The following is a 14,815-nucleotide window of genomic DNA, read 5'->3' on the forward strand; positions in this document are numbered from 1 at the left end:
ACGATGAAGTAGAACTGAAGAGAAAGTTACATTTACCACTATCACTGCCAAAGAAAATAAGCAATCAAAACGGGGAGTTTAAAAGCAGAAATCAAATGAGCAAAATGATTTCCGATGAAGGTGAAATGATTTGGCCTAATTTGGAATTCAACTATCGTGATCTCAAACAATCGTTTAAAAGGAAACTTAAATTTAACAAACCCGATGAAAGAAACATATGGATAGGTAAAACATTTTCTGCGAGCACAAAAGGGGAGAAAGAGATCGAGGTTACGCTTATTAATTTCGATAGCGAAGATGTAACACAAGGCAGTGACTTTGATGTGAACTACTACGACTCACCGTACCGCAAGGATGAGCAAACTGATGCGACCAAAGCGTCAACCAAAACATCGAAACCGAAAACAACAGAGGACAGTGACAATATGACCGAGAAGACGGAGAAGGTAAGCGACGATCAAGTCAAAACGTCAACAACTGTAGCCTCCACAAAAGCAATGAAATCGAAATTGTCGGACCTCGATGCTAGAGTGGCTCTAAAAATACTGCACAACCAATTGATATACAACAATTCGTTGCAGCAGAAACTGAAAACTACAACAGATGCCCCCAGGGACATTCTAAGGTTTAGCCATCTTCACAAGCAACTTAAGAAAGGACCGACGCCATCGCCAGAGCCGGAAGGCTTCCAAATAACACTACATCAACCACGACCGACGTACAAAGCGACCACCAAACTGACACAGCGTACAACAACAACTTGTGATCCATTTTATTATAACACTGACGCTACTGATCAGATAACGTATACTCAAACTCTGACGCCTGCTGATTTCTTGAAAACTTTGAAACTCGCGACTCATATAAAGCCGCAGAAATTACCCAAGAGGATCCAGATACACAGCCATAGTTATAAATATAACATTGAGTATCAGGATGAGGTGCCGCAGCTGGAAGCGGACAAAGGTAAACTTGACTGTCTTATTTCCATTATTGAATTATTGTCAGCGTACCCACTGCTCTGTTAGTCTCCCCACACCCATCGACGTTGAATGGGCTTTAGCACGCAATAAGAGCGAAAAAAAGTTTTTCGAAAGTTCACCGAGCCGATCGATGTCTTTTCGCTCATTGCGTTGCGTGGGTACGTATAAACGTTTTTGATCGGCTATGATCGATTTTGCGAAAATCCAAGTAGTCCTCAGAAGATTAAAGTCATTCTTGCCTCTCAAGATGAGCTCTGGTTAGAGAATAGATAGAGGTAGCTATCATAAGATCGCGGTCAAAGTAACTGTCGATCAAAGTAATTATTTATAGCATATAGTATCTTCTTCTTCAGCCCATAGCCAGAGCCACCCAATGCTGAGTGTAGGCATCCTGCATTCCTCGCCACTCATCTCGGTCCAGTGCTCTCCTCATTCAGCACCTTCCCGCCACTTTGACCAGATCCACCTCATCTCCTGCTTACCAATTTTTTTCCCGCTCGGTTCTGGGTCTCCACTCTATTACGGCCTTCCCCATCTTCCATCACTCCTGCGACATATGTGTCCAGCCCACTTCCACTTCCTTTGGGTGAGTTCACCTTGACTAAGTATATCGGTGAGCCTTGTTCGTCTCCGGATCTCCGTATTTCGGAATCCGTCTCGGAGAGATATGCCCAACATCGCCCGCTCCAACGCCCGATTCAATCAATTGTTTCTCTTGCTGTTGTTCTTTTCTCTAGGGTTGTCCCTTGATTTATTGAAATCTTAACATTTTCCAGGATTTTCCGCCCTTATCATAAACCAACTTCTAAAGCAAAATGCAGCCAAGAGAAATAAACTGCACGGATCCAGGACGTCGCATAGTGAGTAAGTTATTTTCAGTTTATGTTTATAAGATGAACCTCGATAGTACCAAAAAATACCGCCATCTCCATAGGTATAGACAGATAGCTGTCTCAGAGAAATGGCAAAAAAAAGAGATTTGAACAAATCTCTAAGGGATATCAATGGAATCATTTCACTAGGCACGTTAACGTTAAGTGATATTTTGCGTGCAGTTAGCATTTTGCTTGTTGTAGGTACAGCCTATATACTCCGTGCTATGTTCACCAACATTAATATCTGCCATAGCGGAGCTTGCAAAAATATCTGTACGTCCTACCGGCCCTAGAAATAGTCTTATCAAATATTTATGAAAGCTTTGCTGTGTCAGATATTGGTGCTGGTCTGCTGATGACCATACACCATCAGCCAAAGGCATTTTGTTATACATTTGCTTTTTTTTGTATATTTCTTTTACATTTTAGAAACCCAATCCACAAATCAAAGATGGGCACAAAAACGAGTCAGTTAAAGAAGAGCATGGAGTTAAGTCAGGGTAAGTCTCGCATGACGGTCATGAACGCTAATGCCTTGAGAATAGACTACTTGTTCCGATATTTTTGACCACCTTGACTGCTCCGAAATATCGATGGCGACTGTACTATGGGTGCTAGACGATGGATAAACATACATTATATAGGTAGATATATACTTAAATACAGACAAACATCCAAGACTCGAGTACAAACATTCGTATTCATCATGCAAATATTTGCCCGTCACGGGAATCGAACCTGCAACCGTTAGCTTCGTAGTCAACTAGTCGGGTCCCTAACAAACAACTTAGCCATTCGGTCGGTCGGTATATATGCCAGATATTATATCTGGCACCGTTGTCTCTTGAACAACGAGACAAAATAACAAACAAGGAAAAGTTGATTGACAAAGGTATATCGTTGATAGTTTATTTTATATCAACCAGGATTTGTGTGTTCTTTAACCAATGCGTGTTGCCAGTGATGACCCGAGACCTGGTGCTTCACTATAGGCCTTATAAATAGGCTCAGAGTTGCTCAGCGAGCTATGAATAGATAGAGCTTATGCTTGGGGATTCTCTACCTACGGGATGGAATCAGAAATGAGGAGATACGCAGCAGAACAAGGATCACCGTCATAGCCAAGCGAATTAGCTCGTTGAAGTGGCAATGGGCAGGCTATATAGCACGGAGAACAGATGGTCATTGGGTCGGAAAGTTTCTTGAGTGGAGACCGCGGATCGGCAAGTGCAGCGTTGGACGTCCACCAACGAAATGGACGGATTACCTGGTTAAAGTCGCGGGTTCACGGTGGATGTAAGCCGCTTCCAACCGAGACAACTGGAGGTCTAGGGGGGAGGCCTATATGATTATGATAAACCAGGAACTATGACATACATGATATGACAGGGAAAAAACCGCGGTGGCCTTGTGGTTTGACTTAATGTCTCTCAAGTAGAGGATCGTGGGTTCAATCAAACCCGGGCGCGCACCTCTAATTTTTTCGGAATTCATGTGCGAAATTACGTTTGAAACTTGCCACGAGCTTTATGGTGAAGGAACATGCACAAACCTGCGAAGCGATTCAATGGTGTGTGTAAAGTTTCCAATCTGCACTGAGCTCGTTTGTATGCCTAATAGCTCTCATTCTTAGAGGAGGCCTGTGTCCAGCAGTAGGACATACATAGACGGGATGAGTAAGTGATAATGATCAGTGACTGGAATTATGGTGCTACACCGGCGAGGCGGACGAGAATTGAAATTTGTATGGCGGCGCCCGCGGCGGCCCCCGGCGGCTCGCGGCGGGCGCGCGTGATTGCATGCAAATTTCAACTCTCGTCTCGCCTCGTCTCGTCTCCTCGTCTCGTCTCGCCGCGCCGGTAGAAAATCACCATTAGGGCCTACGCTAGCTGACGCAGTTTGCCCGGAGCGGGTAGACGTCTGTTGAACTACGAGTATATAGTGTGACCAGCGCTAACTGCGCGCGTCGCGTGTATAGGATTGTACCTGCACCCGCCCGCAGGCTGCGTCAAGCAATGCCATACCCGCACAAGCTAGCTTAGGCCCTTACTGTTTTCTCTTATGATGATTTTCCACCGGCGAGGCGAGACGAGACGAGACGAGACGAGAATTGAAATTTGTATGCATTCTCGCGCGCCCGCCGCGAGACGCCGCTTGCCGCCGCGGGCGCCGCCATACAAATTTCGATTCTCGACACGCCTCGTCTCGTCTCGCCTCTCCGGCGGAAAACCACCTTTATCCGTGTTGATTAAGTACCTAATTAAGCTTTTTATTTGTCAGTTTTGCTTAGCACGACAGTGGCGCCTGCGGGTGAGAAGACCCAGGCCACGTCGGCTGCCTCCGACTGGGACGACTACTTGAGCTTCACGAAAAGGCTCGCGGGACAGAGACAGAAGAGGTTCACGTGGCATCTACCGAGTTAGTGTACAACACAATTGAATACTTACGAGTAGCTGGCGCGGGTGCAGGTGCAATCCTATACACGCGACGCGCGCAGTTAGCGCTGCTTATACTGTTGTTGAATTCCACCCGCTCCGTGCAAACCGCGTCAGCTTGCGTAGGCCCTTAGGGTTTCCTACCGAAACGTATCATTTTTGCTGTCGTTCCATTTCTATAACGTATTTATAAACCCCTTCGGCTGCGTACGTTACCGGAGTTTCGTAACCAGCTGTGGAAAAAACTTTTTCGATCGTGTTCGAAACCGGTTACGAACTAAAACCATTTTAAACCTCAAACTTGGAATGGTATTGAAGAAAAAATATACTGCATATAAATAAAAATTTAAAATCTGTCAAGCGTGAGCCAGTTTTAGGGGGAAAGGCTCAGGCCTGAAATATCCATTTTCCTAAAATGTATTTTTCGCAAAATGTCTGCTTTTCAGAATGTCAACACGTCTTTTGCATAATGTCAGCTTCTCAAAATGTCAGCTATTTAAAATTGCCTGTCTCCAAGAATGACAGTTTTTGTATATATGTTCGCTTTTCAGAATGCGCTTATTCTCAAAATGTCGGCAACCTCAAAATATCCGCTTTCGTATAACGTTGGCATTCCAGAAAAGTCTTATTCCCAAAATGTCTCCAATCATGGTCTTCAAATTTCATCTAAACGTCATTAAATGTTGTCTTGAATGCCAGTAATTTATGATATATTATATTTTCTCAAACATGCTCGGAAATGTATGCGTTTAATGTCACGAAATGTAGACATGAAGTTTCTCCTTTATGGCTCCCTACTACCTCCCTACATAACTTCTTGGCCTAGGCCATGAAGTATGTATGAAAATCCATTATTGTCCGCTGCTCTAACTTTTTAATTTTGCTTACTAACATTAAACTGACAAAGGAAAAATTACGAACAGCCAACCACCACTACTCTGTAAGCATTTGCGATGATGCGATGCGATGCGATGCGATGCGATGCGAAGCGAAGCGATGCGAAGCGATGCGATGCGATGCGATGCGATGCGATGCGATGCGATGCGAAGCGAAGCGATGCGATGCGATGCGATGCGAAGCGAAGCGATGCGATGCGATGCGATGCGATGGATGGATGGATGGATGGATGGATGGATGAAATATTTCCTCACATTGTTTGAGAAAAGCACTATACAAACCTCGGCCAGAACAGGGATTGCTGGACTCGTTTTATCCGGCCTCGTCTACGACTCGGCCGTCTACCCCGAACTCGTCCATCAATCCCTTACTTCATGGCCTCTGCAGTAATGTCCTATATATTAGATATTTATGTTATCAAAGAGTAAGTATGCAAGCAATTAAACCTTTTACATTTAAAAATTTGATTTGAAAATAAGCAGACATTGTGGGAAAACAAACATAACAAGACTATAGCCTATTTAAAAAAGTGAACATAACGGGAAAGCAGAAATTAAGGTAATGCTAATATTATAGTAATGTAAACATTATGAAAGACGACTTCCTCAGATTGTACACATTTTAAATAGCAGACATTTTGAGAAAGCTGACAAAATAGAAGTTTTAACATTGTGAAAACGCAGACGTTTTGAGAATTGTACATTTTAGGAAAACAGACATTTCAGGCCTGAGCCGGGGGAAAAAATACAAATTGGGCAGCAGTTTATGAACGACGAATTAGTACTCAATGAGTGACCCAGAAGACATTGCCATGGCATTGAGTTACACTTAATAGTTGTACGAACCATCATCAATTCATGATCATTCTTTAAAGAAATTCAATTCAATAAGGGTTTTCACAGAGGCAAAATATCGCTAGATGGCGTTAGTATCATATGATCCGTTTGACGTTTGCTTGCGATTGGCTCATTTAGTTATTTAACCAATCACGAGCAAACGTCAAACGGACCTCACGATGCTAACGCCATCTAGCGATATTTCCCTCATATAAAACCCTCATTCTCGACAGTATAGCTCCATCGATACTATCGATGATTCCGCCAAAGTCGAGGTTGGAAAAGACATTCTTTTAAGAAATTATTTTAAACAGATAATATTGCGTAATAGTTATGTCATCACGAATGAAAAATGAAAATATCTGTTTTGTTTACAGATAATCTGTTGGCAAAGAGCTCAACACCAGCGCTGAATACAATGTCTGTGATCGGTAAGAGCTTCTGTCTTATTATAATAATAACCACGAAATAGAAGAAAACAAGTAGAAATATTACTTATTATAAGTGCCAATTTATAGCGGAAAGTGTCGCTAGAAAAGTTAACATTCAGAGTCATACACATCTTGGAAATCCTAGTGATTTTCGGTCGCTGTTTCTATTCGAATAAGTACACTTTCTGAACTGCATAATTTGTGTTTTACGACAGCGGTATCGTTTAGTTAGTCTATTTTACAGGTAGGTATGTAAATGAAAATTGCATACAATGTGCTGCCACCTTGCATGGAATAGCGAAATGTGTTACCTACCTAACCCGAGTACCTTATTTTAGTAATTTAATTACATATCTCACGGTCGCTTTAATCCTACTAACTAATTTTTATCTCGATATTCCCACGGGATCACTGAGTTTAGAGTCGAGAAATGCACGGTTGTTTTTGATGCAACGTCGATAAATACCACAATGTGATTTTCGGGAATTCTTATAAGAATTTACTAAGATCCCGGAATTTTCATTAGAAAGAAAGAAAGAAAGAAAATAATTAATTTATAACAGCAATGACACATAATTAGTAAAAATAACAATAAGAAATGTTGCCGCTATAAAAGGTCCCGGCTCAGCCAGCATATCGCTGGTTGAAAACCAGCACTGGTCTTCCGCCGGGCCACAGGGTCAGGATCAGGATCGGGCATTAGGATTAGTCTAAAAAAAACAATGTTTATTTTTATATTTTCTTTTCTCAAAAAATAGGCGAATTTTAGACACCTATTTGAAGGATTTTGGTTTTAGTTGGGTTTTAATTTTTTTATCCCATTTATAAGTTACCGGAATTATAGCTAACCATAGTTGCCATGGCGTTAAAAGCTGTTTATCTTTGCCCGTCACAATTATTAAAAAAAAACGTACTGTCACCTGTCAGTGTTAGGATTAGGCGGTTTAGTTACATAACGTTTATTTACGATGAAGGTCAAACAAAGAACAAACGTTATTTTGCAAATATACATACGATAATATTTTTTTTGCCAAAATGTAATAGTACATTGTGTCTTAAGGGCGGTAAATTAGGAATTAGGAACGAGAGTCTATTAGAAGCCCGAAGTCGAAGACTGAGGGCTTTAATGAGTCGATGTTCGTAATTCTAGTACCGCCCGTGCGACATACAATGTTTTTCATCACATTTGCAAGTAAAATTTTATATTTGTAAAAGAAAAAATATAATTGTTCCAAATAATGGCAATACCTTAGGCTGTGCTCTTGGCAGCGCCGCCCTCTACCTCCCCCTCCCTCGGCATGCGCCGCAACGTGCGTGTGCCTGTGGTCCTGCAGCAGCGCCATCAGTACGGGCACTGACTCATTGACCGACCTTGGGCTTCATGACAAGAAAATTTGTACGCGCAATGACTCATTTACCGACCACGGGTTTCATGACAAGCACATTAAGGTCGAGGGTTATATTTGAGGAGTTGCAACCAAGATAGCCTGCATGTTACGACACTGTTTACGAGCAAGTGTGATGAAAAATGATTTAATAAACCTATTCCCCGGAATGGTTTTATTGCAAAAAAGTGATCAATGTCAATTCAACTGCCGGGTCTTACGGGTAAAATCTAATTTATTTAATTAAATTATTGTTACGCAGTGACGAGCTCTATGACGACGGATAAAGGGAAAGTCGAGGAAAAGAGAAACGAAGAGGCGTCGGCGAAACTGAGGGACCCCTTACAGGGATCTGCTTCACAGGTAACTAACTGCCTAATCAAGCATTAGTTACATACAACTACGACCAGAACGATTTTTGTGGCAGTTTTGAACGGGATAGCAAACGAGCAATAAGAAGGTCTCTTGATGGTAAGAGATCACCACCGCCCATAAACATCTGCAACACAGGGGGTATTGCAGACGCGTTGCCAACCTAGAGGCCTAAGATGGAATACCTCAAGTGCCGGTAATTTCATCGGCTGTCTTACTCTCCACGCCGAAACACAACGGTTTGCAAGCACTGTTGCTTCACGGTAGGATTAGCGAGCAAGATGGTGGTAGCATTCCGGGCGGACCTTGCATAAGGTCCTACCACCTGCAAAACCTGTTGAGTCATAATGTGATGTTTGTCATAATATTTGATGTATTGTTTGTTATAACCCTTTTTCTCTGCCTTGTACACATTTTCAAAAAATCTGAATGAATTTCTCGAAAACGGCGAGACTTTTACTAAGGTAGGTTTTTTATGTTTGGCAGACAACTTGCCCACCTATACGCTGTGTCAATCCAATATATTAAGTGTACTTTTTCGCGATTTATTCGGTGAATAAATTAACCGATTTATTGAATCGATTAATTGTTTTTCAATAGGTTTTCCCATCAACAAATAGTCTGCGGTCGGCTTTATGGCGTCTTTGTTCACACTGTCATCTCATCATATTGAATTGAGACAAGATACAATCTCCCATTTCAGTTAGTCGTACTACTTACGGGACAATGCAATATGAATAAAATAAAAGTAAAAAAAATGATTTGAAAAAAAAGCTTTTTAGTTAATTACCACATAGTTTCTATCTAATCTACCTAAGTTTCTGTCTAAGTTAACGGAAATAAAAAATAAATAAACTGGACTTATGTCAAGCCATAGAATTTATTTACATTAAATTGATTTAATTACATTGGAATGAAACTTGAACGGATATACAAATACTGACGTTTCGGCTCCTCTGCAAGTCGTGTGGCTGCGAAAAGCAGGAAAGGGAATAGAAAAAAAGGTGTCTTATTATGGTTCTTGTACTTGACCTTAGGCAAAGGTATACATTAACGTAGAATCCGTCCTCCTCCACATTCCCCATAGAACGATGCACAATGTGACACAGTTCCCTTTCTTCATCAGACAACCGAGATGGTTCTCACTGTAGTCACGCCCAAGTTCTTGAACAATCTGATAAGGCACTTGCACGATAAAGGCACGAAACAGAACAACAGCGGCGTCTTCGTCTCGGACAACTGTCGGATCTTCACCAAAGATGGAAAGGTGTTCATTGAAACACCAAAGTTTTTCGAGGTTGGTAAGGTTGGTAGAAAGTTGAAATAAATAAATAAAATAAATATCATGGGACAAAAGACACCTATAGACCTAGTCCCAAACTAAGCAAGCTTGTACTATGAGTAATAAGCATCGGATAAATATACCTACTTAAATAGATAAATACGTGCTTAAATACATATTAAACATCCAAGACCCGAGAACAAACATTCACACAAATGTCTGCTTCGTCCGTGGATGGAACCCGGGACCTCAAGCTTTGTAGTCAGGTTCTCTAACCACTTGGCTATGTGGTTGTCTTAACACGACCATTTCTTTGAATACTCAGAATACTCTTGCAAAAAGAACAGGCTCATTATTTACTGTTGCTGTTCAACGTTAGTGATTTTTCCTGTCAAGGAGACTTTGATTAAGTAATTCATGATCTCTAATATCTTTTATGTTATCAATGTCTATAATTTCTCTAAAATTATCATGATTGTATACTCGAAACGTCGGGATTTTGTCCGGTCAAGTTTTAACCAAATGATGGTCTATTTTTAGATAAGCTTAAAAAGGTTATTTTTCTGCTGCCTGTTTTGCTAAAATTGGTTTTATAACAAATACTCATGCACTCTCATCTATCTTGATTATATCTTAATTTTACAGAAACAAAAAATTAACAGAATTTTGTGTAACAATATAGTGAGTTTATTATTTACAGATGTATCAGAATAACACCGTGTTAGCACTGAATAAAGAAGAGAGTGAAGAAGAAAACATAAAAATCGACAAACGAGAATCAAATGACTTCTACACAGCTAAAGACGTGGCTGCTCTAGAAGTTATAATAGACCTGATCAAAAATACTGGAAGTGAGGAAGAAGTTTCGTCAGTGACTGTTACTCCAAGTATGATTCATTCAATATCAGAGTTTGGACCATCATTTTCCTCTACATATTCGCCGACATATGCGCTTTCTCCTTCTGAATTTCCTATCACGAACTCTATACAAGTGCATATAGCTTTACCAAACTACTTAGAGAATGAAATTAATAGCAAAAGATCTATAGACAGACTCAGGAAAGTTTTTTCAGCAAAAATGTATACACCAGTCGATTTGGAATACCAGATACACTCGTTTGATGAATCATCAGAGATTACGACGGCGCCAACAACTACAGTGCTAGCGCCAGGAATGTACTTGTTAGTAGAAAACTGCAATAACGCTTCTTTGCCGAGAGGAAGTTTTATACTCAAACCTATATCTCATAGTATTAATATAGCTAATCTAAGCTTAAGCGGCGTTAAAGTACGACAAGCCGAAGTCCACACAGAAAATACTCATACAGAAAAAGTAGCAACAACAGCGAATGACAAGTTGAGTAAAGTAACTCTGAGTAAAGATTTCGTGGCAGCTATCAATAAACATCTAATGCAGCTGTATGAGTCTCTACATGCAAATAATGAAAATGATAGAAAAATTACAAGGAATACAAATCTCAAAGTGAATGCCACTAAGAGAACAAGACGTGGACTTAATTGGAGGAATATAAAAAATTACTTCCAAACTAGTAAATATTGTGAGTGTAAGGCTAATCGCACGATGTGTAGAGCTTGCGCTGCCAGTGACGCGGTGATGGGTGAACTCATATTTGAATTGAACAACATTGTCAAATATATGAATGATCATTGTGTCGAAATACAAACTTATTTCCGGAGTAACCCTAGTGGAGGCAGGAAACTGCGAGATGCAATCAGGAAAGTTGATCAGAGTCTTGATAGCTATTACAAAAAAGTCAAAGGCAAATGCAAGGTCAAGACATGTTGCGATACTTACACATTCATCAATAAACGAGAGCTTGCCAATGTTACTGCCGCTGCCACGGCACCTGACTCCCACAAAACACACAGCTACATGAAACTCGCAGATGACATAGAAAGCTTCGCTCACGACGTCAACAATGCGTCAAAGTTAAATATTTGCTTCAATGACGCTTTAAAAAAAGGTACTTATAAACTATTTGGTGTTGTAGCGAAATGCACTAATGAAAGTAACAATTCTAAGTCAAATAAAAAAAAGAATCACAAAGATAACGATAAATATAAAAACGTTTACTCTCTTGATAACGTCAATGTTAATATTATATGCAGCAATGACTCTAATAAACAACTCTCAGCAACTAACCAGGATACAAACCGATACGGACAACATTTACTGGACTATTTCGCGGATGAAGCAGAAAATAACAATAACGAAAAGAAAAGAAAATGGTTCTTCAAAAACATTTTCCGCCGCAAGCAAAATATTCATGCATACACAAAATTAGACAAATATAAGAAAAGAGAAGTTCAAATCGATAATCCGTTGAACGCTGATACGGGTGGCTCGTTTTGGAGTGACTATATTCACAAAATACAAACAGACAGACCAAGATTGGTGAGAGAAACAAATAAACGTGAACCAGAAAGCACAACAAGTAGTTTACGTGGTACTATAAGTTCTTTAAATATTGATCCGGTGAGTGTCACCGTGACATATAGATCTACTACTACAGAAAATATATTAAAGGTAACACCAATAGAAATAATTCAGACGAAAAGTTTAACGGTAGGAGGCGAGGTAACGGAAAAAGCGGCAGAAGAGTCATTGAATTACAACATAAATGAACTATTCAGGTTATTAGGAAACGTATACATTGCAGACCGAAATGAAACTACTTTTAATACAGGATCAACATCAAATGTGACTGTTCAAAAGTTTACGAAGGGAATGACTACGTTAAAACCTAGTGATTGGTACAATTGCAAAAAGAAAAAAAATAAAGGTAAATGTAAGGTATGCAAGAAAACTAAATGCAAATGCGCAAACAAGAAAAAGACAACTAAAAATACCACCAAAAGGTCTGACATTACATCTTTGTCAGTTAAACCCAAGACTAAACCTAAAACAAAGACTAAGACAACGAAAACTACAGCTAAAACGCCGGTGAACGCTTTGCCTACTAAAAACCTCGTGGATTTAAGTGTCGTTAACTCTACAGGAACTTGGGTAGGAGTTCCCGCAAACTCGGCCTCTGCTTCTGCTGGAGTTACACAGATCATGGATACCATAGGTAAAATAAAAAACTCTACTATGGCATACGTGAATAGTTACTACGGACAACGTTTGACTAGTAAAGTCACTATAAAGAGCACTACAGTTGCTAAGGATCAAAATCAGATTTCGCGATTATTACACATGCTAGGTGCTAGATCCTTTTCAGATAAAAACAAAGAAGACAATTCAGTTATGAACACAGAAATCGAGATTACAAGTGATGAAAATCCAACGATTCTTATTATAAATGACGATGCCTTGAGTGACGATACTTCGGAGGAATCTACAAATGCAACGCAAACAACAAAAAAATTAACTAGCACTACACATATGACTGCTCCCAAAGTCACCAAACTCATAAGTGAAAGTCAGCCAGAAATGACTAGCGACCAAACTGAAAAAACCACTAACTCCACCCAAACCGAACCAGAAACACCATCGCGAGTAACAATTGCTGCCCAAACGAATACTAAAAATCTTAGACACTCATCTAAACTTACAACAGTAAGCCAAACTAGTAAAACTACAAATATTACTGAAACGCCAGAAGAAGTTAAAGCCGAATCCACAGAAGAACCGTCCAGCAGTGACGAAATGGAAAAAAGCACAGAAGAACATGAATCAGAACATACAACCGGGAGATCTGATAACGATGCAAAAAAAAGTGATGAAGATATGACTGACGGTAGAACGGAAAATGTTATCAAGAGCTTGCTACTTTCTGTGTTGAAATTTGAAACGAAGAGGCTGGATTCAGAGTACGAGCGCTTGATTGGGAGGAGTGCGGAGGACAACGTGGCTCCGCGAGCGGCCAGCGTGCAACCGACCGACGACATAATCAATGTAAGAATAAAAATGTAAGTTTTCGAGTATTATCCGTCCTAGAGTGGCCGGGGTTCCGCAGACATCTGCCACCTGAACGCGTAACTTTTATCCCAAGTTCTTTTTAAAACTACGAAAATGATCGAGTTTTGAATAATGGGTCAAACATCCCCGACTTAGTTAAATGTAATAATTTACAATTGGAACCAGTTTACATCAAACTTTTCTCTGACAAAAGTTTTCGTTCAAGTGATAGTTTGCCATTCGAAATCACAAAGGTTGATGACGTTCAGTAATTTTTGGTCCATATCTAAAGAGTTGGAATAAGAGCTGGCAGATGATACGATATCAGATACTTGTAACGCAAGACATGAGATACAAGAGGCTAAAGGAGCCTCACAGTTGTCATTTACTCTGTCCATCTGTTAGTCCGATTATGAAAGTGATTGCGGGACCCTACAATCGGTGGCCCTACACACGCCTGTTCATGTGGCTCAATTTAGTCTGGATACCAAACACGAAAAGGATAGCATTTATCTACGAGACGAGGCAGTCAAATTGGCTCCGAGTTTGGCATGTAACTAACGACACTCATCATTTGCACCTATATTTTAATTGAGCCAAGGTTTGCCAGCGATGAAAAAATAACTGATTATGGAAATACTACATTACGATTACTTGGAGTTAACACTTGACAGATGGGCGTGCCTTCAGTCAATTTTCAACTTTGACGTCATACAAATAAAATAGTTTTTACATAATCTGTAAACGTGGGTAGCGGTATACTAAAAATGGCTTTATTTGTATGACGTCAAAGTTGAAAATTGACTGAAGGCACGCCCATCTGTCAAGTGTTAACTCCATGTAATCGTACTGTACTACTTTGGTTCTTTACTAAGATCATACTGGGTCTTGTTAATTCGAGGGGCAACAATATCAAGTCTTCGTTCCCACTTACCATAGAATCTAGAACATATTTTAAAAAGCTAGTATTTCATATTTCAAAAATCTGCCAAAGGGAAAACGGTATCATGGGACAGTAAGGATTTTGTGGCAAACAAAATATTGTTAGTTGATTGATGAGAGGTCTGTTTGATGTCGCAGTCTTGTTTGAGTTTGGCTCTTTTTACTAGTATTTATAAGTAAATACGGAAGTTTGTGTTCGTGCGTTCGTTTCTTACTCCTTCACGCTATAACGGCTGGACAGATTTGGCAAAAATTTGTTACGTAGATTGCTGGATATTTTTATGAAAAAATGACTTTCTGCCAAGTTTCTTGCGGCGCATTCTTCTTGGCAATGATGGTCTTTCCGAAAGCGCTGGTAGTTTAAAAAATGACGTGTAAAAGTGCCCATTGCGGCCTAGTTACTGAATAAATCATTTGAATTTTGAATTTTGATATCTGGAATAACACAACTGTTA

The 14,815-nt window shown here is 40.1% G+C and overlaps 1 protein-coding gene across 1 annotated transcript in view; it reads left to right on the plus strand.

Moving 5' to 3' along the window:
• Nucleotides 1-14,815, plus strand: part of LOC141443219 (uncharacterized) — a 47,930-nt gene that overhangs the window by 11,236 nt on the left and 21,879 nt on the right. The window contains exons 8-15 of the mRNA XM_074108429.1: nucleotides 1-966; nucleotides 1,760-1,847; nucleotides 2,288-2,358; nucleotides 4,139-4,276; nucleotides 6,404-6,457; nucleotides 8,105-8,205; nucleotides 9,341-9,520; nucleotides 10,197-13,429. Coding sequence (XP_073964530.1) covers nucleotides 1-966; nucleotides 1,760-1,847; nucleotides 2,288-2,358; nucleotides 4,139-4,276; nucleotides 6,404-6,457; nucleotides 8,105-8,205; nucleotides 9,341-9,520; nucleotides 10,197-13,429 — 4,831 coding nt within the window. The remainder of the gene's footprint in view (nucleotides 967-1,759; nucleotides 1,848-2,287; nucleotides 2,359-4,138; nucleotides 4,277-6,403; nucleotides 6,458-8,104; nucleotides 8,206-9,340; nucleotides 9,521-10,196; nucleotides 13,430-14,815) is intronic.

Source organism: Choristoneura fumiferana, chromosome 27, assembly GCF_025370935.1.
Source record: "Choristoneura fumiferana chromosome 27, NRCan_CFum_1, whole genome shotgun sequence".
NCBI classification, from domain to species: domain Eukaryota; kingdom Metazoa; phylum Arthropoda; class Insecta; order Lepidoptera; family Tortricidae; genus Choristoneura; species Choristoneura fumiferana.